Source organism: Leptodactylus fuscus, chromosome 11 (assembly GCF_031893055.1).
Source record: "Leptodactylus fuscus isolate aLepFus1 chromosome 11, aLepFus1.hap2, whole genome shotgun sequence".
Taxonomy (NCBI): domain Eukaryota; kingdom Metazoa; phylum Chordata; class Amphibia; order Anura; family Leptodactylidae; genus Leptodactylus; species Leptodactylus fuscus.
The window spans coordinates 73,715,827-73,743,042 of NC_134275.1; the positions used below are offsets into that span (position 1 = coordinate 73,715,827).

At 44.8% G+C, this 27,216-nt stretch overlaps 1 protein-coding gene across 2 annotated transcripts in view; it reads left to right on the top strand.

The window, feature by feature from the left end:
- The window catches only part of ATP11C (ATPase phospholipid transporting 11C (ATP11C blood group)), a 104,864-nt gene that overhangs the window by 30,731 nt on the left and 46,917 nt on the right, over positions 1-27,216 (top strand). For both annotated transcript variants that reach the window (XM_075260236.1, XM_075260237.1), the window contains exons 2-9: positions 1,565-1,684; positions 12,835-12,924; positions 16,693-16,773; positions 18,040-18,147; positions 20,598-20,726; positions 22,840-22,943; positions 25,786-25,833; positions 27,020-27,084. In XM_075260236.1, coding sequence (XP_075116337.1) covers positions 1,565-1,684; positions 12,835-12,924; positions 16,693-16,773; positions 18,040-18,147; positions 20,598-20,726; positions 22,840-22,943; positions 25,786-25,833; positions 27,020-27,084 — 745 coding nt within the window. The remainder of the gene's footprint in view (positions 1-1,564; positions 1,685-12,834; positions 12,925-16,692; positions 16,774-18,039; positions 18,148-20,597; positions 20,727-22,839; positions 22,944-25,785; positions 25,834-27,019; positions 27,085-27,216) is intronic.

Genomic DNA, 27,216 nt, shown 5'->3' on the forward strand with positions numbered 1-27,216 from the left:
AAGTTTGTTGAGCATGACTTCCTTAGCAAGGGGTGCAGTCCACCGAAACGTCACCGGTTGCGGATGTGTGGCACTCTGCTCCACTTCTGTTCATTGCTCACGTACCCAGTATGTGAACACTCTTGAGAAGGGTCAACTCAGGACATAATGATAAAACGGACACTAGTTTATGGTGAATGACGTGGGTGTCTTACAATGTAGTTAAAGGATTGATAGGCTTTTATTAAAAAATTTGGTCATAAAGTGTAGTGCTATATTTCCGCAATGATGCATATTATATGAGATCCTTATTGTCAGCGATTTATCTATTTATCATTTAACTACTAGTGTTCTGGACCTAACAGACCCTAAAGACCTTTCTCATCTCCGAACATGTCTGGTTTTTATATATGCTTGTATTCCACAAAAACTAAAAATTCTGCAACTTTTTCCTATTTTAAGAACTTTTTTTGTTGGCCTTCCGTTACTCCTCTAGGAAATGTATGAATAACTTGTGTTAACGTTCTCCCTATGAATGGGGCTTGTCCCTAAAAACTTTAATATTGGCCTCTCAGTGCTGACCCCGTTGTAAGTAGAATGGAAACTTCCACTTGTCAATTTAATGGAAAAAAAATTCGGGGGGCATAACAGAGGAACAGCACAATGCAAAGTTTTCGGCAAAGATGAAGCAATCTGCTCTATCAGAGGTTATGATAAGCTCTCCATGATTCTGAAGTGAAGTTCTGCATGTGCCTTGTGCTCATTGGTTTAACCCTTTTTTGGGTTAAACATTGGTTTAACTTTTTTCTTTTTTTTTTTTTTTTTTTTTTGAGATAATGTTATAGCCGTGATGGTGAACCTATCGCACGGGTTCCAGAGGTAGTACTCAGAGCCCTCTCTTTGAGCACCCATCCGTGGAATAGATTATACTGTTTGGGGACCACTGTGGAGCAAATTGTACTGTGTGGGGGTCACTGTGAAGCAGATTGGACTGTGTCAGGGTCATAGTGGAGCAGAAAGCTCTATAAAGCCTCATTTGTATGACCATATTTTTCAGATCTGTAATTGTCTGCAATTGTGGGTCCGCACATTATTAAGGTTAAATTGCCTTGTTGGCACTTTGTGATAAATTAGTGGGTTTTGGGTTGCAGTTTGGCCACTCTGTTTCTAAAAGGTTTGCCATCACTGTACTATAGGTACCTAAGTGTAATCCAGGGTAAAAATAGTACAGAGCCAAATCATCCCACCTTTTTCCCACTAAGCAATTGAAAAAAAAAAAAAGTTTCCTTTTTCTGTTCCTGACAAAATACAATTTGCTGTCTGTGCTGAACCAGAGGGATGGGATAAACATGTTGCAAAAAAAACTGTAATTTCCTAAATGGACGGACTCCAATAATTCCCGTCCACTGCACCTTGCAGTTCAGGATAAAGCCTTGCCTAGGATCGTATGTGGCAGTGCCTGTGTCTCCTCTGTCCCGTAGAAGATACAATGAATGTAATATTACCGCTGTTCTATGAAGAAGGTTTGCATGGGTTTGACTACAGAGCCGCACACTTACATTATCTTTCTTCTTACGTTTGCCAGTGTCCCGGAGAAGAAAATCGTGTGGGAACCCGTACTGTGTATGTTGGGCATCGGCCAGCTTCAGTAACAGATGCTTATATTGCGCCAAAATTCTGTGATAACAGGATTGTCTCATCAAAGGTTGGAACAGTGTCTTATATTACATAAGCTGCATGATTTACTTTGTTTCCTTTTTTGTCTTTTTCTTTTTTCATAGCAAAATAATGTTATTGGAGATTACTGTTCAGTTCATCATTCTGCAGTATTGTCTGTAGTGTATGTCACGGTTTTTATGATCTAGAATATTTAAAGGCTATGGGCGCCTTTTTCTATATTTATAGTTTCAGACTAAAAGCATTTTTTGTAGTCGGTTTTTTATAAAAAAAATGTTTTCATTATTTGACTTTTGCTGCTTTTGTTTTACACTATTTTGCAATGTACAGAATGCAGTTCACAGTAAAATCCCTCTGGCTCCCCTTCCTGATGGCTCCTTCTAGCCCCTCTCCAACCTCTTTCGAATGTTCTTATGATCCGATTTATGGTCAGAACAAAGTTGAACTATGAGATTCTTCAGGTGAGTTGAGAGAGGGGTTGTAGATAGTTATCAGACAGCCAGTTTGATGGATTTCACTGTGAACCGTTTTCTGCAGATTGCAATGTAGTGTAAAACAGTAAAAGTGCAGAAGCCAAATATAACAAAATTTGTAATAAAAACCTATTATAAAAACATTTTTAGTCCAAAATCTATGTAAATCAATAATAAATTATATATATATATATATATATATATATATATATATATATATATATATATATATATATATATATTATAGTGAGCCGATGGCTGGTATGGTGCTGGATGGGGTGTACATCTCACCCAGATTGCTTAGAGGGGTGAGATGATGAAATCCAGAAAGTTTGTTTCTCAACAAAACAGCTAGGCTTTGCTGATCATTGTTTAAGTGCCGTGCATCGGGCTGGATTTTTAGGAAACGGCAGGACGGTTGGTAGTGGGACTTGTCGCTCCCATCTCCTCCAGTCCACACCTTGTGGACGCTTCTGCAGGAGCCCAGTGGTGTTAGGTTAAAAAAAACAAGAAAAAGAGAGCAGCACCGATCCGCATCTAGTGTAGTAATTTCGGTGAGAGACAGCACAATGAAAGTACATTAAAACTCTCACCTGGACGGGTTGTGAAACATTCGCAACTACTTATAGCGCTTAGGAACCTTTCATAGGGGGTTCCCACATTGGGTGGATTGTAGCAGCAGATATCTTGTCACCGGTGGTGAGGACAAACAATGCAAGGACCAAAGAACAATCTGCGCTTCACCCGTTGAACAAATTCAATCTTTTATTAGTTCGGACACACAACGCGTTTCGGTCACGTGATGCCGGAAGCACGTGCTGACCACGGGAAGGGACAGAGAGAGAAAGAGACAGTGTTAATGAAGGCAAAGGATGAGACGACTTCTGACGCTTTCCTAATCCTGAAGACACTGGAGGAAATCCAGAAGAAGGAGCGCGCCCCTCTGACTCCAGGAGCATCACAGAGCAGGTCCGATTGTTTTTTGAAAAATCTCATGCTTCACAGGGAAAAGCTGCCTATTGTTGTAGGTTGGTAAACATCTTGCCATCCACAGCAGAGACTTCAGTTCATTGCACTTGAGAAAGGGCAAATCCGTGCCCCGAAACGCGTTGTGTGTCCGAACTAATAAAAGATTAAATTTGTTCAACGGGTGAAGCGCAGATTGTTCTTTAGTCCTAGCGGTGTTAGGTTGTCCTTGTTAGCGAGGCATAAGAAGTCTGCTCTCCTAGAAGACTGGGTCAGAGCTTGGCTGGAAAGCCACCTAGGAGGTCGTTGCTCCCTGAGAGTTATCAGACTACGTGAACTGGTTTCTATTATAGATGAGGCAACCAACTTATGTTTCGTTAGAGCTCAGACGGGCAGATGTTTATTTTGTATTTGTAGATTTGGGAAGCCTAGAATTTCTCCTTATTTTGCACGCTCTTATGCCTAGACCCGTCCTGGCACTGTATGCCTCCACCTACTCACTTTCTACTGCCAGCTTGTATATGTCACCGCTTTCTGATCACACTAGCAATACTGGCCAATCTGCTCATCTACTCATATGCAAAGACAGAACATAGGAAGCTGTAAATGTTTCATTTATGAACTAAATCATTATAGTAAAATAAGATGGGTGTAGCTCCAAAACAACCCCATTCTGCTCCGTCTAGCAGCGCCTAGAGCCTAGGTACCTGTATCTATAGCTGCTGCATGTGGAAGACCTTTGTCCACCAAAGGACTGTCCAATTAACTAGAGTGTGATGTGGCCCAATGTGCACAAGGTCTATCCTTCCCAGAAATGAGAAGAGGTCTGCTGTCAGGAAGTCCCGTGCACATTAGATATTTCCCTGCAAACATCATTTAGGGGGAATCCTTCTCAGTTAGGAGACAGTATATAACTGATGGCTCTTATTTTATAGTCTACTCAGGTTATTCTGTACACAGTACTAGGTGAGAGGTATTGTCTCCAAACAATCATAAAGTCTCTTAATACAATGCTGTTCCCAAACTACACCAGTCCTGAACTCTCACTCCCCTTTCCCCACACAAAAACCTTCTGATTGTTGTCCTTAGAATACCCGAGGTCACATCCTGTTCTTTCAGATAAGCTTTGAACAATATGCACATGTCTCTCCGACTTCTTTTTCTCTCTTTTCTTTCTGCCTCTCCTTTCTCTATCTTTATTTCTCTTTTGCACTCTCTTTCTCTCTACCTGCCCTCTCTTGCGCTCTGTCTCCTCTGCCTCTACCTGCCCTCTCTTGCGCTCTCTGCCTCTACCTGCCCTCTCTTGCGCTCTCTGCCTCTACCTGCCCTCTCTTGCGCTCTCTGCCTCTACCTGCCCTCTCTTGCACTCTCTGCCTCTACCTGCCCTCTCTTGTGCTCTCTGCCTCTACCTGCCCTCCCTTGCGCTCTCTGCCTCTACCTGCCCTCTCTTGTGCTCTCTGCCTCTACCTGCCCTCTCTTGCGCTCTCTGCCTCTACCTGCCCTCTCTTGTGCTCTCTGCCTCTACCTGCCCTCCCTTGTGCTCTCTGCCTCTACCTGCCCTCTCTTGCGCTCTCTGCCTCTACCTGCCCTCTCTTGCGCTCTCTGCCTCTACCTGCCCTCTCTTGCGCTCTCTGCCTCTACCTGCCCTCTCTTGCGCTCTCTGCCTCTACCTGCCCTCTCTTGCGCTCTCTGCCTCTACCTGCCCTCTCTTGCGCTCTGCCTCTACCTGCCCTCTCTTGCGCTCTCTGCCTCTACCTGCCCTCTTTTGCGCTCTCTGCCTCTACCTGCCCTCTCTTGCGCTCTCTGCCTCTACCTGCCCTCTCTTGCGCTCTCTGCCTCTACCAGCCTTCTCTTTCACTCTTTCCTTCTACCAGCACTCTCTGCCTCTACCAGCCCTCTCTTGTGCTCTCTGCCTCTACCTGCCCTCTCTTGCGCTCTCTGCCTCTACCTGCCCTCTCTTGTGCTCTCTGCCTCTACCTGCCCTCTCTTGCGCTCTCTGCCTCTACCTGCCCTCTCTTGCGCTATCTGCCTCTACCTGCCCTCTCTTGCGCTCTCTGCCTCTACCTGCCCTCCCTTGCACTCTTTAGCTGCCCTCCTTTGCGCTCTCTGTCTCTACCTACCCTCTCTTGCGCGCTCTGCCTCTACCAGCCTTCTCTTTCACTCTTTCCTTGTACCTGCACTCTCTGCCTCTACCAGTGCTCTCTGCCTCTACCTGCTCCCCCCCTTGCGCTCTCTGTCTCTACCTGCCCTCCCTTGCACTCTCTACCTGCCCTCCCTTGCACTCTCTACCTGCCCTCTCTTGCACTCTGCCTCTACCAGTGCTCTCTGCCTCTACCTGCCCTCTCTTGCGCTCTCTGCCTCTACCTGCCCTCTCTTGCACTCTCTGCCTCTACCAGCCCTCTCTTGTGCTCTCTGCCTCTACCTGCCCTCCCTTGCACTCTTTAGCTGCCCTCCTTTGCGCTCTCTGTCTCTACCTGCCCTCTCTTGCGCGCTCTGCCTCTACCAGCCTTCTCTTTCACTCTTTCCTTCTACCTGCACTCTCTGCCTCTACCAGTGCTCTCTGCCTCTACCTGCTCCCCCCCTTGCGCTCTCTGTCTCTACCTGCCCTCCCTTGCACTCTCTACCTGCCCTCTCTTGTGCTCTCTGCCTCTACCAGTGCTCTCTGCCTCTACCTGCCCTCTCTTGCACTCTCTGCCTCTACCAGCCCTCTCTTGCGCGCTCTGCCTCTACCAGCCCTCTCTTGTGCTCTCTGCCTCTACCTGCCCTCCCTTGCACTCTCTACCTGCCCTCTCTTGCGCTCTCTGCCTCTACCTGCCCTCCCTTGCACTCTCTACCTGCCCTCTCTTGTGCTCTCTGTCTCTACCTGCCCTCCCTTGCACTCTCTACCTGCCCTCTCTTGCACTCTCTGCCTCTACCTGCTCCCCCCCTTGCGCTCTCTGTCTCTACCTGCCCTCCCTTGCACTCTCTACCTGCCCTCTCTTGTGCTCTCTGCCTCTACCTGCCCTCCCTTGCACTCTCTACCTGCCCACCTTTGCGCTTTCTGCCTCTACCTGCCCTCTCTCCCCTTTCTTTCTACCTTGCAGCCAGAGGAGCAGAGGGAGTAAAGATGGGGGTTCTCCTGATCGGTGGGGGTCTAAGCAGTCCACTCCCCACTTGCTTTCATGGCAAAACCCTTTTAAGCCACTTTTCCACCAAACAGAAACTCTGCCCAGACCATGTAAAGCGGTTGTCTCATAAGAATCAGAGCGGGGGTTTTATTAGTTATGCTGTATCTTTTCCCAAAAAGCTATATATCAGGCTGCTCAGCTCCTCGTGCTTACAGGTTCCCTTTCACCTGTCTCTGTTGGTTTACGGACATCTTGTCCATGGTATACATATTTAATCATAAGTGTATGTAGACCCGATTCCGAGCCCCAGCCCCTGAGATGAGGCCTACAGATTGTATATACTGGATATTAGGATGGCTTCTATTCCCGGAGAAGCAATATTCCGGATACTCTCCTATTCAGGATAGCAGGTTGCTGAGATGTAGAGCTGCGGCCTGAACTCCACATTACACAGATTGATTTATCAGTAACTGGGTTTGTATTGAGCTATGCGCTTTACCGGAAGGTTCTTTTATAGCCTGTACTAGACCAAATAATTTATATATACTACATACAGAGATGAGGTGCAGACAGGACTCTCTGGAGGTAGTCGCATACTTACATGGCGTTACATAAACAGACCTATGAAAGCCTGGAGCCAGAAGTGATGCTTTACAAGCTGAGCGTCACGTGGGGCCATGATCTCCGCAGATCAGCTAAAGACTGTCTGACGTAATACCCTGATCTGATCTCGGCTTCTGTGTATTTTCGTGTCTTGACCTCAGACCGGTCACAGCACGTTGTAGGAGATGTTAGTCAGGACACCATAGACAAGTAGATGAACATTTTCGATAAAAAAAACCCCTAAAAAACATTTTCCCTATAAAATGAGGCTCAAGTGCAGCCAAGGTTTTTGACTTGTGTTGACCAGGGCGGGTCTTGAGTAGGCCTCAATCCCAGGTGTGGGACTTGGGCTCTGTTCTGTGCAGAGCCTGCACTTCTGGGCAGATCCTGGAAGCGAGAAGAGGCGCCTGGGTCTGTGCTGAGATACTGAGAGTCTGGTGAGACCGTACTGTGCTATTTAGTTTGTTCGTGTGGCTGGTAGTAAGCCATTTGTATAGTTAGATTCATACTGTTTAAGTTAGTGCTCGGATGAGCAGGGTTTTTGTTTCATGTCTTGTCTGAAGTTAGGCTGTATTTTATTTTGGTTAGGGCTCGTTCACTTCTGCGCCCGGGATCTCCGTTATGCAGGTTTCCATTTCTTGCATGAAGCTGGGCAGGAAACCTGCAGGCATTTTTCAAACCCATTCATTTGAATGGGTTTGAAAAGTGTCCGGCCATGAGCGCTGGTGAGCATCTTATACTCTCCACAGCCAAACTTTTTTTTTTTTTTTTAACTGGACACAAAGTCGAACATGCAGGACTTTGTGTCCAGTCAAAAAAAAAACAAAACGATTTCGCTGCAGAGAGCACAAAACGCTCACCGGCGCTCACGGCACGGACACGGTCTGACAGGTTTCCGTCTTCTGTCTGCAAAAGACGGAATCCTGAGAACGGAGACCAAAGTGCAGGTGTGAACCCAGCGTTATTTTGTACCTGAGGGTTCCTTTTCGATGTCATGGATCAGGATATGACCTGCTTCATAATCATTGGAACAGATGAGCGCATCGGACACCCCATTGAAATATCCCCAGTGATGTGTATGAGGCCTGAATGTCTCCCCCATGGCGGTGCTTTATAAAGTAGAGATCTAAAGCGGAGAGATCCTGTGCTATTCCCCAGCGTGCGGCCTGCACTGATCCATTGCCAGGTTTAACCTGATGGTGTAATATAAAGTTTATTTTTCTAAAACTGTTTTTATCTTTGCTTTTACTAAATGTAGATTTTCCAGGATATACAATTTCTGTTCCAATAAACAGAGTCCATTTAGTATACAGGTACAGGAAATGTTTATAGAGGACCTGTCCGCTCGCCTCTGTGTAGGAAATACTCAACTACATCTGTTTTTATAACTTTGTGTCGTTCCTCTGTTATTCCTCCGGGAAAAAAATGAGTGCGTCTTATAGTTCCTCTTGTCAAAAAGGGGTGTGTCCCTCCACAGCCTGGCACTGATTGGACAGCATCTGACGGTCTAAGAACACGCCCTCACATTTATCACCCAAACGTTGATTTATTCCCAAATTTCTAATAGGAATAACTGAGGAACAGCCGAACAGAAAGTTATAAGAGTAGAAGCTCCCGAATTGTCATTGTAATCCTGCACACTAAGTCTTATTAGTATAAGGCCGCAGGTTCTTTTCCTGAAGTTTAGGACGTTACATTAGTTCTGCTCCGGTTATTACATTTATTAGGGGAGATGTTACATCAGGCGGTATAATAGACTTGGGCTGGTATTGGAAGACTGCGAATAGGATTTATACATAATTCACCATGTGTCTGGCAGACATGATTGATCACTTGCGCTGCCTCCTATTACCAGATGAGACAATTACAAGGCACAATAGGCGGGCGGCAGACGCTTGTCTCTATACCTTTTACTGTATTGTGTCCTCAATGAGGTTGGCAACAATACAGGGCTTTACGGTGGTTTATGATCAGAAACCATTGTGGCTGGCGTGTTTTGCTTTCATTGGTGAAAACAATCATTTTTACTCATATAATTATTGGTCATCATGTTAAATTCCCTGCAAAGTTTTATATTGGATGTTTTACCATCATGTCCTTATTGTCCAAATTCTCCTATGGAGACAGAAGTATTCTTGTAGACCAAATAATTGTAGCAATCCTATACGGTGGCCGTACACTTACTTCTCTCCACTAACTGCTGACATTGGGGAGACTTGGGACATCTGTGTACCTACTAGATCCATGTACATACATTGAGCAATGTTCATATGTATGGACATCGTAAATGCAGACGGGTCAGGAGAGCTGTCAAATGCTCTTTAAAGGGACAGGTTGTATGATATTTTAGGATCCCACACCGCTCATGTGATAGAGTCCTGTTTGAATGAAGCAGTGGTTGCACATACTACTTACTGTGTAAGGCCTCCTTAGATTGGGGCCCTCATAAGGATAATCTAATGGGCCATACCATTCTGATGAATATAGAGCAGGTCCATTCCTGGCCTGTGGAATTGCCCGTAGAGGTAAGTACATCACAGAAGACACTTGGATGTCATTTTGAGTGTCAATCTAGTGCACTCTGTAGAAAAATTGCCTCTCCCCCAGATGGTGAGGCACGGGGCCTAAGGGAATGCCAAGTGCTGTACTTTGCTGTCGCCATCAGTTCTATAGACTTTGACTCTGACAGCAATCCTCTTGTCCCACCATGAGGAACTGTGTTAGAGACAATGCTCTAGTCATTGTGCCAGTTCCTTGGGGACCTGCTCTAGTCATTTCCAGTCCATTTCCATTTCTAGTCCATTTCCAGTTCCAAATGTAAAGCACCATGGAATTAATGGTGCTATATAAATAAACAATAATAATAATAGTCATTGTACCAGTTCCTTGAGGACCTGCTCTAGTCATTGAGCCAGTTCCTTGAGGACCTGCCCTAGTTATTGCGCTAGTTCCTTGGAGACCTGCTCTAGTCATTGGGCTAGTTCCTTGGAGACCTGCTCTAGTCATTGGGCCAGTTCCTTGGGGACCTGCTCTAGTCATTGGACCAGTTCCTTGAGGACCTGCTCTAGACATTGGGCCAGTTCCTTGGAGACCAGCTCTAGTCATTGGGCCAGTTCCTTGGAGACCTGCTCTAGTCATTGGGCCAGTTCCTTGGAGACCTGCTCTAGTCATTGGGCTAGTTCCTTGGGGACCTGCTCTAGTCATTGGACCAGTTCCTTGAGGACCTGCTCTAGACATTGGGCCAGTTCCTTGGAGACCAGCTCTAGTCATTGGGCCAGTTCCTTGGGGACCTGCTCTAGTCATTGGGCCAGTTCCTTGGGGACCTGCTCTAGTCATTGGGCCAGTTCCTTGGGGACCTGCTCTAGTCATTGGGCCAGTTCCTTGGGGACCTGCTCTAGTGATTGGGCTAGTTCCTTGGGGACTTGCTCTATTCATTTGGCTAGTTCCTTGAGGACCTGCTCTAGTCATTGGGCCAGTTCCTTGAGTACCTGCTCTAGTCATTGGGCCAGTTCCTTGGGGACCTGCTCTAGTCATTGGGCCAGTTCCTTGGGGACCTGCTCTAGTCATTGGGCCAGTTCCTTGGGGACCTGCTCTAGTCATTGGGCCAGTTCCTTGGGGACCTGCTCTAGTCATTGGGCCAGTTCCTTGGGGACCTGCTCTAGTGATTGGGCTAGTTCCTTGGGGACTTGCTCTATTCATTTGGCTAGTTCCTTGGGGACCTGCTCTAGTCATTGGGCCAGTTCCTTGAGTACCTGCTCTAGTCATTGGGCCAGTTCCTTGAGGACCTGCTCTAGTCATTGGGCCAGTTCCTTGAGGACCTGCTCTAGTCATTGGGCCAGTTCCTTGAGTACCTGCTCTAGTCATTGGGCTAGTTCCTTGGAGACCTGCTCTAGTCATTGGGCCAGTTCCTTGGGGACCTGCTCTAGTCATTGGGCCAGTTCCTTGAGGACCTGCTCTAGACATTGGGCCAGTTCCTTGGAGACCAGCTCTAGTCATTGGGCCAGTTCCTTGGAGACCTGCTCTAGTCATTGGGCCAGTTCCTTGGAGACCTGCTCTAGTCATTGGGCTAGTTCCTTGGGGACCTGCTCTAGTCATTGGACCAGTTCCTTGAGGACCTGCTCTAGACATTGGGCCAGTTCCTTGGAGACCAGCTCTAGTCATTGGGCCAGTTCCTTGGGGACCTGCTCTAGTCATTGGGCCAGTTCCTTGGGGACCTGCTCTAGTGATTGGGCTAGTTCCTTGGGGACTTGCTCTATTCATTTGGCTAGTTCCTTGGGGACCTGCTCTAGTCATTGGGCCAGTTCCTTAGGGACCTGCTCTAGTCATTGGACTAGTTTCTTGAGGACCTGCTCTAGTCATTGGGCCAGTTCCTTGGAGACCTGCTCTAGTCATTGGGCCAGTTCCTTGAGGACCTGCTCTAGTCATTGGGCCAGTTCCTTGGGGACCTGCTCTAGTCATTGGGCCAGTTCCTTGAGTACCTGCTCTAGTCATTGGGCCAGTTCCTTGAGGACCTGCTCTAGTCATTGGGCCAGTTCCTTGGGGACCTGCTCTAGTCATTGGGCTAGTTCCTTGGAGACCTGCTCTAGTCATTGGGCCAGTTCCTTGAGGACCTGCTCTAGTCATTGGGCCAGTTCCTTGAGGACCTGCTCTAGTCATCGGGCCAGTTCCTTGGGGACCTGCTCTAGTCATTGGGCCAGTTCCTTAGGGACCTGCTCTAGTCATTGGACTAGTTTCTTGAGGACCTGCTCTAGTCATTGGGCCAGTTCCTTGGAGACCTGCTCTAGTCATTGGGCCAGTTCCTTGGGGACCTGCTCTAGTCATTGGGCCAGTTCCTTGGGGACCTGCTCTAGTCATTGGGCCAGTTCCTTGGGGACCTGCTCTAGTCATTGGGCTAGTTCCTTGAGGACCTGCTCTAGTCATTGGGCCAGTTCCTTGAGGACCTGCTGTAGTCATTGGGCCAGTTCCTTGAGGACCTGCTCTAGTCATTGGTCCAGTTCCTTGAGGACCTGCTCTAGTCATTGGTCCAGTTCCTTGAGGACCTGCTCTAGTCATTGGGCCAGTTTCTTGGGGACCTGCTCTAGTCATTCTGAGGCCACAGTGATCAGCTATTTACCCCTTATATTCTGGATTGGGTATACACATTATTTGTATTTCATTGTCTATGAAAGTATCCTGTTCTTCTGTGTGCAGAGACCTTTGCAGTCTATTACATTTTTAAGAATTTCAAAGATTTTTTTTATTTTTATTTTTTTTTCCATATTTGCTATATTTTACTTTTTTCATAAATATAACACTGCTGATTTATTCCCCTTAAATATGGAAAGGCATGGGCATGAAAAAAAACCAATTCTTTACAATGATGTATAAGATAAAGTAAGTCCTGTTCTGATGACACATTGCCTTTATGCCTGTGCCTATTCTTTCCAGCATCGTGTGGTTCCTGTGTCGAGTCTTTCATCACGGAGTATCCATGCATGGAATGGATGGAGGAAATAGAGCATCATGCCACTGCTTTGTCTTTTGAGGAATATTCATCAAAAGCAAAGTGCATTAAATGGCGATGTAACTGTAGCCTACATCTCTATTATCTGTAAGGATCTGCGTGCAGCGTATACCCGCCTGACGTGCTAGATGTGGAATGAGTAAGATCAGGGCCTATACTGAGTGCTTGCGACATGATTCATTACATGGGAGCGCTGCTCTGAAGGCTGAAGCCGATTTAAAAGACCATCAAATATGTATTCTAATCAATGATGAACCGTCAGAGAACATAAAAGCTGGAAAGCAAATGTATTATGTAGTCTGTTGTGGGGGGTATAGTAACTGAGGTTGGCAGCTAGTCTTAACATTTGGAAAGGTTGCCTTAAAAATCCAAGCTGTGCCATGCTGCGTTCTGGCGTGTCTGGTGCAATCTGGCCATAGACATGGAATGATTCTCAACATGTCTGTTCAGTACATTGTAAATTGATATTTGGCTCTAGGTTTTGTAACTTTTAAATATTCTGATGTTTCCTCCTTTTTCTTTGCAGTACACAGTGTGGAATTTTATCCCCAAAAACCTCTTCGAGCAGTTTAGAAGAATTGCAAATTTTTATTTTCTCATCATTTTTTTGGTTCAGGTACGTTATGAGTTTACAGTTTTATTCTTTTTATTGTTATAGGGGTCCATAGGGTAGGGGATCACATGCAGATCAGTGGAGTTCAACCGTTCAGGCCCCTGATGTCCAGAACGGGGGATGAAGTAGATCGATGGGAGTGTTGGAGATAACCAAGCGCTGTACTTCAGCTTTCTCCTGTACCCCCTTTGAAATGAATGGAACGTACTGTGTGTTTCTCCGTCCGAAATGGGGGACGTTTACGTTCCCTGATTAGTGAAGGTCTGAGTATAAACCCACACTCCCCCCCCGTAGACCAGTGATGGCAAACCTTTTTGAGACCAAGTGCCCAAACTGCAAACCAAAACCCAATAAATTATCGCAGAGTGGCAACACAGCAATTTAACCATAAAACTCTGTGGATCCACAATTGCGGACAATTATGGAGCCACAAATGACAGTCGTGTGACTGGGACTGTACAGAGATTGTACTGAAAGATAAAGGTCTCTGCATTTTTTTTCTTTTGATCAATTAATGTTCACTATTTACATTACATAGGATCTGTTTTATAGTGACCGCGCAATGTTATTACGGCATGTACTAATATCATGTCTGCTATAAAACAGATACTGTGTGATGTAAGTAGTGAGGGGACCCCACACAGTACAATCTGCCCCACTGTGGCCTCCACACACAGTACGATCTGCCCCGCAGTGGCCCACACACACAGTACCATCAGCCCCATAGTGGCACCCACACATAGTACAATCTGCCCCGAAGTGGCCCCCAAACACAGTACATTCTGCCCTGCAGTGGCCCCCACACACGGTACAATCTACCCCACAGTGGCCCCCACACAGGATTATACTCCACAGTAGATCCCCTCCCCAGACAGCATAAATGGTCCACAGTAGCCCCCTCCCCAGACAGTACACAAAAATAAATATACTTACCTGAAGAGCTGCCGGGCATCCTCTCTTCTGTTCACTGCGCGCGCTGATGACTTACGTCATAACATCCGCGCCGGTGCAGAGGTCACAGTCTGTAGCCAGTGTAGGCCGCGTGGTACGATGTGCATTTGCGCAACCAGCTGAAGGCAGCGATCACTCCTGTACCGGATTCCCCATTAGTGAGCGATCAGGGCGACCGCACGCGTGCCATTGGTTCGCCATCACTGCCTTAGACTAAGACCACTTGTCCTGAGATTAAATTTTGGCAGATTCTCCACTTGTAGAATAAATCTGAGGCGTTAGATCTGAGCTCTAGCTGGATGAGGGCTAGGCTCTTAATCCTGGTTCACATCTGCGCTCGTGTTTACGTTCGGGGAGTCCGCTTTGGGGCCCCCGCCCAAACGGAAACCTATCCGTAGAAAAAAAGAAAGCGGTTACCTAAGGAAACCCATGGACCCCATAGACTATAATGGAGTCCATGTGCTTTCCACTCGGTTTCTGCTTTTCTCTCAACATATTTTATACGGATAGAGGAACGGAATGGCTCGGACGCAGATGTGAACCAGGCCTTAGTAATGTATATGCGGACTTCTCATATCTTACACCTGTCTTAGGCACTGTAATGGCGTAAATCCTGGTGCGTACATTTTCACTGACCTGCTAATCCTAAATAATTTACTGTAATTCTCAGGTGTGAAAAATCATCACACAAGCCTCCTGTTCTTGGGTTTATTAGGGAATGCGGCAACTGATTGAAATGTATGGAAAATGTCCTGTACTACTGAATCCTGTATATATTCTGTATAATTGCTTGCTCTGTAGATCATCGGGGTACCAGATGCGAACCCCCCACTGACCTCATTATAACTGGTCTTATTGGCACGTCGTATAAGACAATGATGGGAGAAGTCCTGAAGTGTATCGCGTCTTCTCTATGTGAATTAATGTAGTGTTCGTTGCAAGCCACTTATTAATCTTCGCGCTTGCACTAGAACACTGACAACTCATTTCTGGATTTGGCAGACGCTGACTTCACACTTTACTTTATGGCCTACATAAAACATTGCTAATTTAGCCAATATTTTCGTACTAGGTGTTTTCTTTAAGCTTCTGTGGTACATGGACTAAGTAAATATTAGACATTCGCAGACTTTGTTGCAGAATTTATGGTTAATAATAACATTCGTTATTTGTATCGCCAACGTATTCCAAAGCAAGGTCGGTTGGACTTTTATTAGAGGGTTGTCCGGCTGCAAAAATTTGTTTTTCATACAGATGACGGACTACTGAATTAACCATCTGATTGCTGGAGCCACCGGCAACTTGAGAACTTGCTCTGTCAGTCCCACAGAAGTTAATAGAGAGGGGTCTCATGCACTCTATTAGCTCAGAGGATACAGGGGCCCTGTTTCTGTAGTCGCGGAGTGTCAAAGTGGTCGGCCATCTGTAATCGGACACTTATTTCCAACTCTATGGACAGGGGATAAATGGTAGCAGATCAGTCCTTACAGCTAACAGCACTTTGGGGTACTTGTAGCCTGGGCAGTGATAGTTTCCATGTACTGATCTATGTACGGGTCATATTCGTGAAAAGCCAGCAGAACACACGTAAGAAACACTATTGTCCAGGTACAGAAAAGGTCACCGGTTCCTGTTTGTCTCGCTTTACATCTTGTTGTGCCTGCAAGAGTCTCTAATCTAGATGGGTGTACAATGGTGAATTGCTGACATTTTTGGTATACAATTTACCTGACTTCTGGGTCAGACAGATTTACGACAGGCAGGGGCAAGATTTAATCTTCAGTACCTGTCAGCCAAACACTTCTTCATCAGACAGCTATTCCCCCGGATTACCCATACACATGCACACTTGGGTTTGGTAGGCTGAGCATGCAAGTGATTGAGGAGGGGTATAAGCCAATGTTAAACACCTCGGGTGGATTATCTCCCAGTCATGTCAAAATTTAGCGTACCCAGTCTAATACGTTGACTAGGAGGCAAGCATATACGTGCGTATTTGAAGCCATATAATGGATGTCCATTGAGTAAATTTTTGCCGTTTCAGATCATTCTTTGTTATACATTATCCTATGTGTAATATCATACCACGCCAAAGAAAAGTGTTCCGTCTAAAAATTATGGGACAGATTTCCATTTGTAGCAGTTAATGGAGTTCCAAAGACTTTAATTAAAGGGGTTTTCCATCTTATAAAGACTTCTGGCTCGGGAGATTAAATTTCTACATCTTTGGTTTAGCCGCACTTTTCCTTCACTTTTGACTTTTGCCTCAATTCCTCTTCCATTTTACGCTAGCCTCCTATGCTGGAAAACCAAAATGGCTTTTCTCCGCAGCAACAGGAGGTAGAATTTGGCGCCAATTTAAGGTAGAATCCACCTCCATAGTCAACGCTAACACTTAGCTACTCCTTTCCTCGACAGTGAAGGAAACAGCAGCATAAACTCTTTCATGTATCTTAGTGATACGACACTACATTATAATATGGAAATAATCCTTTTAGGCTAAGGCCACACCTAGTGAATCGCTGGAATTAATGTCAGCGGTTTTGAAACTGCAGCTTTTCCGCCGCAGATTTTTTTCTGCAATGTGTATGGGATTAGTCAGTATCCCATCCACTTTGCAGACTCTGTGTTTCTACCGTTTTCCCAACAAGGGCCCTTGCCTAAGACTTGGTGTAAGAGTTTTGTAAATGTCTATTACAGCCCTCTCTGTCTAGTTTTTTTGGCAGTGGCCTGTGAATGTGGTAATGTTTTTGTTTGCTCTTTGTCTCTCTGCTTGTGTAATCCTCTAGAATAATGACATTGTTGTCCTCTTCTCCATAGGCGATTGTTGATACACCAACAAGCCCGGTGACAAGTGGCCTTCCTCTTTTCTTTGTCATCACAGTTACCGCCATCAAACAGGTAAGGAGCTGGAAAAAAGTCAGTAAGCCGCAAGCAATGGTCACTGTACATTGTGGAGGCTATATGGGAATTACCGTATATACTCGAGTATAAACCGTTTTTGTGCTGAAAAAGTGCGCCTCGGCTTATACTTGGGTCAATACGGTAATTGAAAATGTCGCATGACTGGTCCGCAGTGAAAGACGTCTGGGGCATTATCATACAGGCCCAAAGCCTTATGGTAGCAGTAGCAGCCTCTTGCCATACAGGCCCAAAGCCTGTGCTAGCAGTAACAGGCTATTACTGCTACCACAGGCTTTGGGCCTATATGGTAATATCCCTGACCACGTGACATCTGAGATAATACCATATAGGCCTGAAGCCGGCTAGGATTAACATGAGCACAAACAGAATGTCATGCATTTTCCCCCCTCGGCTTATACTCAAGTCTATAAGTTTTCCCCATTTTTTGTGGTAAAATTAGGGTCGGCTTATATTCGGGTCGACTTATACTCGAGTATATACGGTAACTCCGAAACAGTCATTAAATAGTTAATTGCTACATCAAAACCAGGGCCCTCAGGTACGCTGATACATTTCATTTTTAGGATACCTGCCCACAGGCAGATTTTTTTTTTTTTTCTTTTGCTTTATTTGTGTGATCAGATTTTGCAGCTTATTCATTGCAGATTTGAAGCAAAATCTTTATACATGGAGTTTCACTGTGATTTCAACCCCCATATGTTAAACGGATTGGGGGTCTATGAAATTAGTTGGTGCTCCATATAGTAAAATCTCTGGCGTATTTATTCTGTTTCCCCTTGAAAAATGGTTACTTTGCTGGCAGGGGTATAAGTAAAGACACGCAGGACCTGGTGCACAACTTTTTGCAACGATCAGCCAAATGTCTACGCTTCCCTTTGCTTCTCTATCCGGGTCTGACCGCCATGAAGAGTTGTTCACAACATGTCTATACACACAAGCTTCCAATTATTCCCATCCTCTGTCTGTGCCCTCACATTTCGTTCCACAACCTCCTGCACACAATCCCTCCTTGACTACATGTTGCTCGCCAATTGCAGTTTTACACTGAAAGGTGTTTTTTCCCCCCCTTTCTGACAGTTGCAGGCTGTGTATCATAAATCTCATCCCTCCAGCTCATCAGAGGGAAGGGGTAAAAGATTCGTGATACACAGATGATGCTTTCCAGCAATGTCTCTGATATTGGGTCGAGTCCTAGAATCTGTGTCCTTCTATAAGACCTATTCATTGTATTTTTTGCATTAGGGCTATGAGGACTGGCTTCGACATCGAGCAGACAATGAAGTCAATAAGAGCACAGTGTACATTATTGAAAATTCTAAGCGTGTCAAGAAGGAGAGCGAGAAGATTAAGGTATTTATTACTGTAGTGCAGTAGTCTAGTCCAGATGCAGATATCAGAATCCTAATATGGACCTACTTGTGTCTGCAGTCAGTATATGATGCTATAAAATCGTTTTAGTCTCGCATCAGGAGAACCTGACGGGTGTGCAAAGCTTTCTACATCTTGAATTATTCGAAGGAAGATGTAAAAGTACCCACATGTAAAGCGAAATTTCCACATAGTTCCGAATTGGCCTTCAGTATCAGATCAGAGGGTGTCTCACTCTTGTTGGGACCCACACCGAACAGCTCTTTGAAGAGGACAGATGAATGCCACAGCTTTTTCACTGTTTCCAAGCACACTGCCATAAACATGTATAGCGTTTGTGCATGAACTGTATACAGGTCAGGTGATCAATGAGCATGACCTTCCTGGCCACTTTGAACAGCTGATCAGTGGGGGTGCCAGTGCTAAATCCTGCTGATCTGATTATGATCTGTTTTACCAAGTACAGAGCAATTCACATTTACATTTATGGCTTAAAATATATGGGATGCGAGGATTGTGAGCCAGAAGAGGATCCAGCAGGAAGGAGAAGGAGAAGTCCTTCCCTTTATATACTCTCCATTCCTTTTGAATACTCTTCTGGCTTCACCCAAAACTGATACAATAATTGCAGATGTGATTACAGCCTAAGAGAATAATAAAAGCGATAGTCATAAGAGCAGGGATTTTTGTGACAGTAATCCCATTAATGAACTTTATAGAGCCAGCTCCCCTGTAGCCTTAAATGGGGGTATGATTTAGGGATCAGAACTCAAGGCGAAGTGATCAAACTACACAGTCATATAGGTCAGCTGTATTCAGCCTCAAACGAAGAAGGGAGAGTAGGAGGTTGCTGTAGCTAGTTTATTGATTTATTGCCTCATTCTATGTACTGGTAGCCTCTTATCTACAACCCAGCATTGCTAAAAGAATACAGAGTAGCAGGGTGTAGCAGCAACAATTATGTGAGTGTCTTTACTAGTAGCCCTGTTCCTATTCCTCCTCTCTTCATGGAATAATATGGAGAAAGTCTGAAGAGTGAAGAAGAAAACCTATTTCTTAAATAAGATATATTACAAAGTTTCTTGTACCGGTGCACGTCTTTTAGAACTTGTGGTAGACTTTAAAAAGAACCGTAAAAAATTGTCTCTGGTTATCTTTGCAACCCGCCAGGTTCTCTGGGATCTGTAAGCAGTTGCTAGTTTAACCCTTCCCCGACCGATCACCGATGCTCCTGCTTATTCCTTGTCATTTTCAAGGCAGAGACTCTTTAAGTTTAAAATGAAACTGAAAAATCTCTAAGTTACAGAACAATATTGAACATCATTGTAAGGATGTATTTTTTTTTTTCTCGGTTTGCCCTTTGTTTAATAATGTATTTCATGTTCATGTATTATTCAGCATTGAATCAGAATTCCTATGCTTGGAGCATAACTGGCTATAAAATTCTGAACAGGCAATTTTCTGCTGTCAGATTCCTAATGTCAGTTTTGCTTTGGGGATACGAGTCTTCAAGAAACTTCGATTAACTTCGCTCCCCCCCCATGACACATTAAAGTGTGACACTACTGTATAAAATAGGCTTAGCTGCAGTAAAGCCGCTTTACGTTCGCTAGACAATACTTGGTCATTTCAAAGGCTTAAAAGTGAACTACTTAAAATCTGTCTTTGCTGATGGACCCTTGAAGAGATGTCCTCATATAATCCACTAGTCGCCTATAAATATAGCCTTAGGCTAGCTTAAATGAACACTAAAATCTACAAATAAAAAATTCAAGAAAGCTAGAATATTTACCCCCGCTGTTTCAGTCTGCAGGATCGCCTATGTGTTCTTGAGATTGTCTTGTAGAAATACATTCGAGAACACTGAAGATTATCTTGAGCTGAAATACTCCATCTTGGCTGGATTCTGCTTAAAGGGAGTCTGTCCCCTGAACACAGTATATCCACCCAGCCCTGCAAATATATAGATTAGTGTCACCTGACACAAGTGGGGGTTACCCCTGTGAATAGGTCACTCCATTGACGAGTATCTTTGGTTTTGTCAATATGCAAATTATCTCTTTGGAGCAATGAGGGGGTTGTCAATGACCTCTTTGGGAAATGGCAACACTTTCTTTGCTCCAAGCTTCTAATTTGCATTTTTTAAATGTCGGTCAGTGCTATTAATGGGTTGATAAATACACCCATATACCTTTTAGCCGTGTTTTGAGTGTTTTCTGGGTGTCTATAGGAGCTCCTGGTGTCTTCTGCATTTGTTTATTTAATTAATCTTCCTCCTTCCCTCCGTCCTTCCTTCTTCTCTCTCTCTCTCCCTCCCTCCTTCCTTATTCTCACTCTCCATCCCTACTTCCTTCTTCTCTCCCTCCCTATGTCTCTTGCTATCTCGCCCTTTGCTACCTACTCAGCTCAATTATGTTTTCATTCCATTACAGGTTGGCGACATAGTAGAAGTGAGAGACAACGAGACCTTCCCATGTGACCTTATCCTGCTGTCCTCCAGCTTTGAAGATGGTACCTGCACTGTTACTACAGCAAGTCTTGATGGGGAGTCTAACTTCAAGGTACTGATGCTACATTGCAGCAACAGAACTTGACATATAGGGATTTTCCGTGCAAAAATGGTTTGATTGAAAAAAAAAAAAATTGTGTTAGTGCTAATAATGGGTTAATAAATGCACCCATATACCTTTAGCTTTGTTTTGAGTGATGTCTGGGTGTCTCTGGGAGCTCCTGGTATCTTCTGCATTTGTTTATTTGGTTTACTTTCCTGCTATGCAACTTCCACAGTAACTCCCTCTCACCTTATACTAGAGTCATTACGGTAATTTTCTGCTAGCAGGCCAGGAACGCAGACCCCGCCCCCCCCCCCCCCCCCCCCCCCCACTGCTCCATCACACGCCGGGTGACGTGGCCACGTAAGCTCAGGCCCACACCCGGCGTGTGTCTGCTGCCTGGCGTGCTAGCAGAAGTACCGTAAGTACTTCTGCAGACTGAACTGTACTGCATCGCCATGCTCCTGGCAGTAGCGTGGCAATGCTGCGTCCCCGGCACCCACCCCGGTGTCTGTATGCCGGGTCCGGATGCCGGGTCTGTAAGGGCCTGTTCACACATGCTGATGTGTTCCATCCGTAAGGAGTCCGCATGAGGACCCTCCCGGACAAATGCAAGTGCAAGCGCTTTGCAGTTCAAGCACACGGGCCCCATAGATTATAATTGGTTCCGTGGGCTTGCCGCGCACTGCCCGCAAACATTCCGGCCGTTTTAATTTTTGAAATTTTCCAGTAGCTGCTGTATTTCCCCCTTTGGCTTATACTCGAGTCAATAAGTTTTCCCAGTTTTTTGTGGTAAAATTAGGGGTCTCGGCTTATATTCGGGTCGGCTTATAGTCGAGTATATATAGTAGTTTTTGGGGTCAATGTCTGGGTTGCATTGCAAATGGAGAATAAGTACTGTTTTTAAAGAAGACCTTTGATGTCCTCAGGGACACACGGTTTTATATGCCGCTAGAAAGCCAATGGAGTACTGAATTCAGTGCACTGTTGGCTTTCCCGTTACGTGCCCCGGGGACTGGAGATATTGGTACCGTTATAACGGCACTGATATCTGCCCACTGTACTGTGACAGTCTAGCCCTGTACTGTCAGAGGGGGGGTGTTCCTTATTGCCCAGTGATGACGCTAAGCTGAGGAACGTAGTCCTGAGACTAGACTAGTACTGAGGGTCACCAATATCTCGAACCCCTGGGCACATAACTAGAAAGCGCACTGAATTCGGCGCACTGTCAGCTTTCTAGCGGTATGTGAAAACGCATGTTCCTGAGCACGTGAAATCTCCTCTTTACCAAAATTTTAGGGACGGTTCAAAATTTCTTCTTTGGGAATTTGAAGCTAATTTTGAAAATCTGCTCCAAAATCTGCCTACTATTCATTATAATGGGAACTTCGGACCGAACCCCCGTGAAGAACAAGCAGTTACTTTATGCTGTTACTTTTCGCTAACATCAAAAAAAATGTGCCTGTGCTTCCCATTGAAAGGTTTCAAGATTTACAGTGGAATTTGGAGCCGATTTTGAGTCAGAATGTGCTCCAAATTCCCATGTAAATGTACCAATACCTGCAATTGTTTAACACCCAATTGTTCTGATGCGGCTTTAACCACACTGTCTGATCACGTCCTAATGCTTTCTCTTATTCTATGATGCATAAATCTGCAAAAACCTGCACAAAACTGGATTGAGACCTGCGCTATAGAAAGCATCCTTAAGCTACATAATCATCTGAGAGCACATAGCAATTTCTGTTTTCTTGCCAAGGGCTCTTAGCTCCAGCAACTAAAAGGTCAGCGAGTTACCAAGCAACTCACTTGTGTCCAGTTCATGAGTCCTGCAGCTCGCTTGTGTCTGCAGAACGGTACATTGCAGCCCTCCATGGCAGTAACCTGACTAGCGATGGCACATTTGGAAAAAAAAAAAAAAAAAAAACTTGGCAACCGTAATAATTTGGATCTGCAGACGGCTCTATAAATAGCATAGAAGCTTCGTGTTTGATTCTAGCAGCGTTTCCATCGATAATGTGGACGCGGTCATTCTAAATTTAGGCCGTAAAATTCCAAGGTTCGCGGGTATTACGGACATATTGGATTTTTTACATGCTCTTACTGATATTTTTTTTTGCAGACCTATTTTGCAGTACGGGAAACATGTGGTTTGCGCAGTGTTGAAGCAATGGACAGTCTCTCAGCCACTATTGAATGTGAACAGCCCCAGCCTGACCTTTACAAGTAAGTTTTTGTTACGAGGATGTCTGATACACAAGTCTGATCCCCGCTCATCTGATATTGATGAAATATCCTAAGGATAGGTCATCAATATTTAAAGGGACTCCTGTCCGCCAGCAGCTTGCAGACTACCGGAATAGATCATCTGTGTGGGGTCCGGGTGTTGGACACCACCAGATCACATGCTGAAGACCTATCCTGTGGATAGGTAGGTCACCAGTATGAAAATTTGATTTGGGGCCAGAAAAACCCTCTAAGATAGGTCATCAATTTTACATCAGTGGAGGTCCAACTGGGAAGACATGCAGATCAGCTGCACTGCTCAATCTCTGTACTTTTAGTAGCAGTTATGGGTACTTCAATGATGCCACATTAAATGTATGGGGCACCTCTGCAGTACTCGCCTCTACAGTACTCGCCTCTACAGTACTCGCCTCTACAGTACTCGCCTCTACAGTACTCACCTCTACAGTACTCGCCTCTACAGTACTCACCTCTACAGTACTCACCTCTACAGTACTCACCTCTACAGTACTCGCCTCTACAGTACTCGCCTCTACAGTACTCGCCTCTACCGTACTCACCTCTACAGTACTCACCTCTACAGTACTCTTAACTGCAACTACTAAAAGTATGTTGAGCAGCACAGTGCCCAGCGTGCATGTAAACAATTTTGAGACCTGTACGCTTCAGGAAACAGCTGATCTGTCAGGGCTAGATCACACTGAGTTTTTTGGCAGTGGATTTTGACGCGGAATCTGACTCAAAATCCGCCTGCCAAAATGGCTCCTATTGACTTCAGTGGAAGTTGCTTGCTTCTTTTTTCCGCTAGCTAGTAGCGGAAAAAAGAAACAAGACAATCTATCTTGCCGTGACTCCCTCCCAATAAGGCCCATTCCCTCGGGCCTAATCCAGAGCGGAATACCGTGACGGGATACAAGTGCACTGCATCGACATCCCGTCGCGGCTAGCCGCACGTTATGTTCACACGTGGAATCTATTTTCCGTCTTGTGAACATACCCTTAGTGTTCCAAGAGTTGGAACCCGCTGATCTAAATTGATGGCCTTTCTGATTGGGAGCCAGAGGAAAAATTCCAGCAATGCTAGACACTATGCAGCGGCATCTATTAGAGGATGCAAAGAACTGGAGGTGGCGAGAGGTCCGCTTTATTACGCACATATTCCCAAATTAATCCTACTTTTTCAAAGAATCTTTACACTGTGAATTCAATGAATAGAGCATTGGTTACTCACAGCGGGGGTGCGGATCGATTTTTAGTCTCCCCTTCTCCTGATCACTGGCCCTCAGCGAAATGACGCTTATGTGTGCAAAGGGGCTGTGTCTGAAATGGGACGGCTTATTAATATCAGATTGGTGATCTCTAATTCTAGCCGTGGCCTATCAGATGCACAGTGTACAGAGCCAGAAGGACCCGAATATCAGCTGATCAGTGGGGGTACCCTGTGTCTAACCTTCACCCATTGGATGCTAAAAGGATCGATCATCAGTATCTAAATCCCAGAATACCACTTTTAATACAACATTTATTTCCCCATATTTTTGTTGGTGCTGGCTTCTATTTTAATGCTGAATCATTAGTCATGAAGATTTTTTTTGCCAGACTGTAGCCTCCAGCAGTTAATTAAGGATCCTGTCTTAATTAAAATAACTCCAGCATTCAATTAAAGTGTTTCGGGGATTTTTAATTACACAATCTTCTGATTTTCTGACAGTTTCAAGTGCAGGGTTTCCAGGCTTTGCTGCCGCTTCAGACACGTGATGAATTGTTTCTACAAGGTCACACACTTTACTGCAAGTAGCAAAATAATCCTCATTGTGTGTAATCCCACAGCCCCGGGTAAACGGATCGTCACGTGTTGTCCCCAAATTGTGCCTATCCCCACACTGTAAAACTCTGTTTACACTGCCAATAATGTTATATAGTTCAGTATAATACACGTTTGCACAAATTATTTGCTTGAAGGGGTTAACCGGTGCTGTGAAGTGAAGTGTAATATTAGATCTGACTCTCAAACGCCACTGCATCTTCAAACAGCTGATCAGCAGGGGTGCTGAGAGCCAGAGCCACATTGATCTAGTATAGATGGCCTATGTAAAGGTCAGACAGTGCCTCTAAAGCTCCATATGACAAATATGAAAATGTAGAATTGCATCAAGAACTTTTACATTTAAAAGGGTTTTCTGGAATTTTGGGGAATGTTTACACTGAGGAATTTGGCACTGAATTCGAGGCGGATTCCGCCTCAAAATCAGCACCAAATTCCGCCTAAAACCAGCCTCTATTCATGGCAATGGGAGTCAAATGCTGATTTTCTGGGGGGGGGGAGGGGAAAAATAAGCATCATGCATGATCTTCAGGCAGAAATGAATGGGGGAAGGGGGGTAGAAAATAACACCTGGTAGACGAGGATTTTGACGCGGAATTTGTACAAACCCTTTAATGAGAAGTGATATCAGGCCAGCATAGCCGAGGCATTCACAGTGAATTGCACATAGCATAATACACTGGATGTTAAGCTAGTACACAGCAGTATTATAGACACAACTACCAGACAGGGCCCAGTACAACAAATAAATCACTATGTGGACCTGAAACCTCGCCCATGAGAACTATACCGCAACGTGTGCGCCTTACAGCTCCCGTGACATATAGAGCTACAGTCAGGGAGGGGTAAAGTGACAAAATGCAGTTCTCTTGTATTGCAGCAGGTCGGTATGTGGGATCCGTAATGATTCAGATTTCAGACTATAAAGACCCATGTTTTAATAGTGGATGTCATGAGATAATTCCATGTTTTGTTTTTTCCTTACTCTTTCTCCAGGTTTGTTGGACGGATGAATATATACACTAATCAGGAAGTCAAAGCAAGGTATAGGCCTTCGTGTAGCCAGGCTGAGTCTATAGTGACCATGATATTATAATATATATATATATATATTTATTTATTTTTTTATTATTATAACAATTATTGCAAAATAATAAATTACATTATCAATTACTATGAAGGATAAGTAACACTTTGATTTGTTTCCTTCAGCAATGTGTTGGGCAGTTGTGAATGTCATAGTCTACATACCTCCCCCTCAGCAGTCACAGCCACACATTGTAATTCTAGCTATTAATGACACTGCTGACACTGACAGCGCTGACACATGACTTTGGTGCTCTTACAGGGCTTTCTCACTAACTACCTGTTCACTGATTTGCGCCAGATGATATGAAAACCTTCATTCCATAAGATCACACATAGAATATAAAAAATCTCTAATGTGGTCTCTAATTGTTAGCTTATGTACGGTTAGAGATAGGGGGTTGATCCACTAGCAACTTTTTTTTTTTTTTTTAAATAGATTATGAGCCCCATATAGGGATCACAATGTACATTTTTTTCCTATCAGTATGTTTTTGTAGAATGGGAGTAAATCCACGCAAACACGGGGAGAACATACAAACTCCTTGCAGATGTTGTTCCTGGCAGGATTTGAACCCAGGACTGCAAGGCTGCAGTGCTAACCACTGAGCCACCGTGTTGCCCCTTCCACTAGCAACATTTATCCAATGTCCACAGTATAGGGATCTGTCCGCTGGGACCCTCAGGGATTACTAATATCGTAGTCCTCAAAGTAAATGAATCTGTAGCATGATCATCCATTCACTTCTGTGAGTTTGATGGAGGTAGGTACTTCTCGATCAATCCCACAAAAGTGAATGGAGTGGTGTGTTCGAGTGTGTAATACCCCTCTGGTCACACTCAAGACTTTGGGATCCCTGTTCTTGTGATCGCAGGGGTTCTCATATGCCAGATCCCCATGGATCAGACATTGGTTCACTCTCTGGTAGATATGTGATAATGATGTCAGTAGAAAATCCCCTCCAAGTTGCCCAAAGATGAGGGACCCCCCCTATCCCCCCCCCCCGCACCCAACATTTGTGTCACCATTTCTTATTCCGTGTTTTTTTTTTGTTGTTGTTGTTTTTTTTATACAAAGTCTTGCAGTACATGAGCACAGTGTATTTTCTGTATCACTGAGCCCTTGTCATTTACCTTCATTTAGATCTTTGGGTCCTGAAAATTTGCTGCTGAAAGGAGCGACGTTAAAAAACACAAAGGAAATCTATGGTGAATATAAGAATTTTTCTCCATTGTATATTCTGCTAATTTAACGACAAGTTATTTTGTTAGTTCATTTCTTATGCTTATGATCATGTTTCCATGAATTGTTCCAATGAACTGTTTGCTCGAAAGCAACAG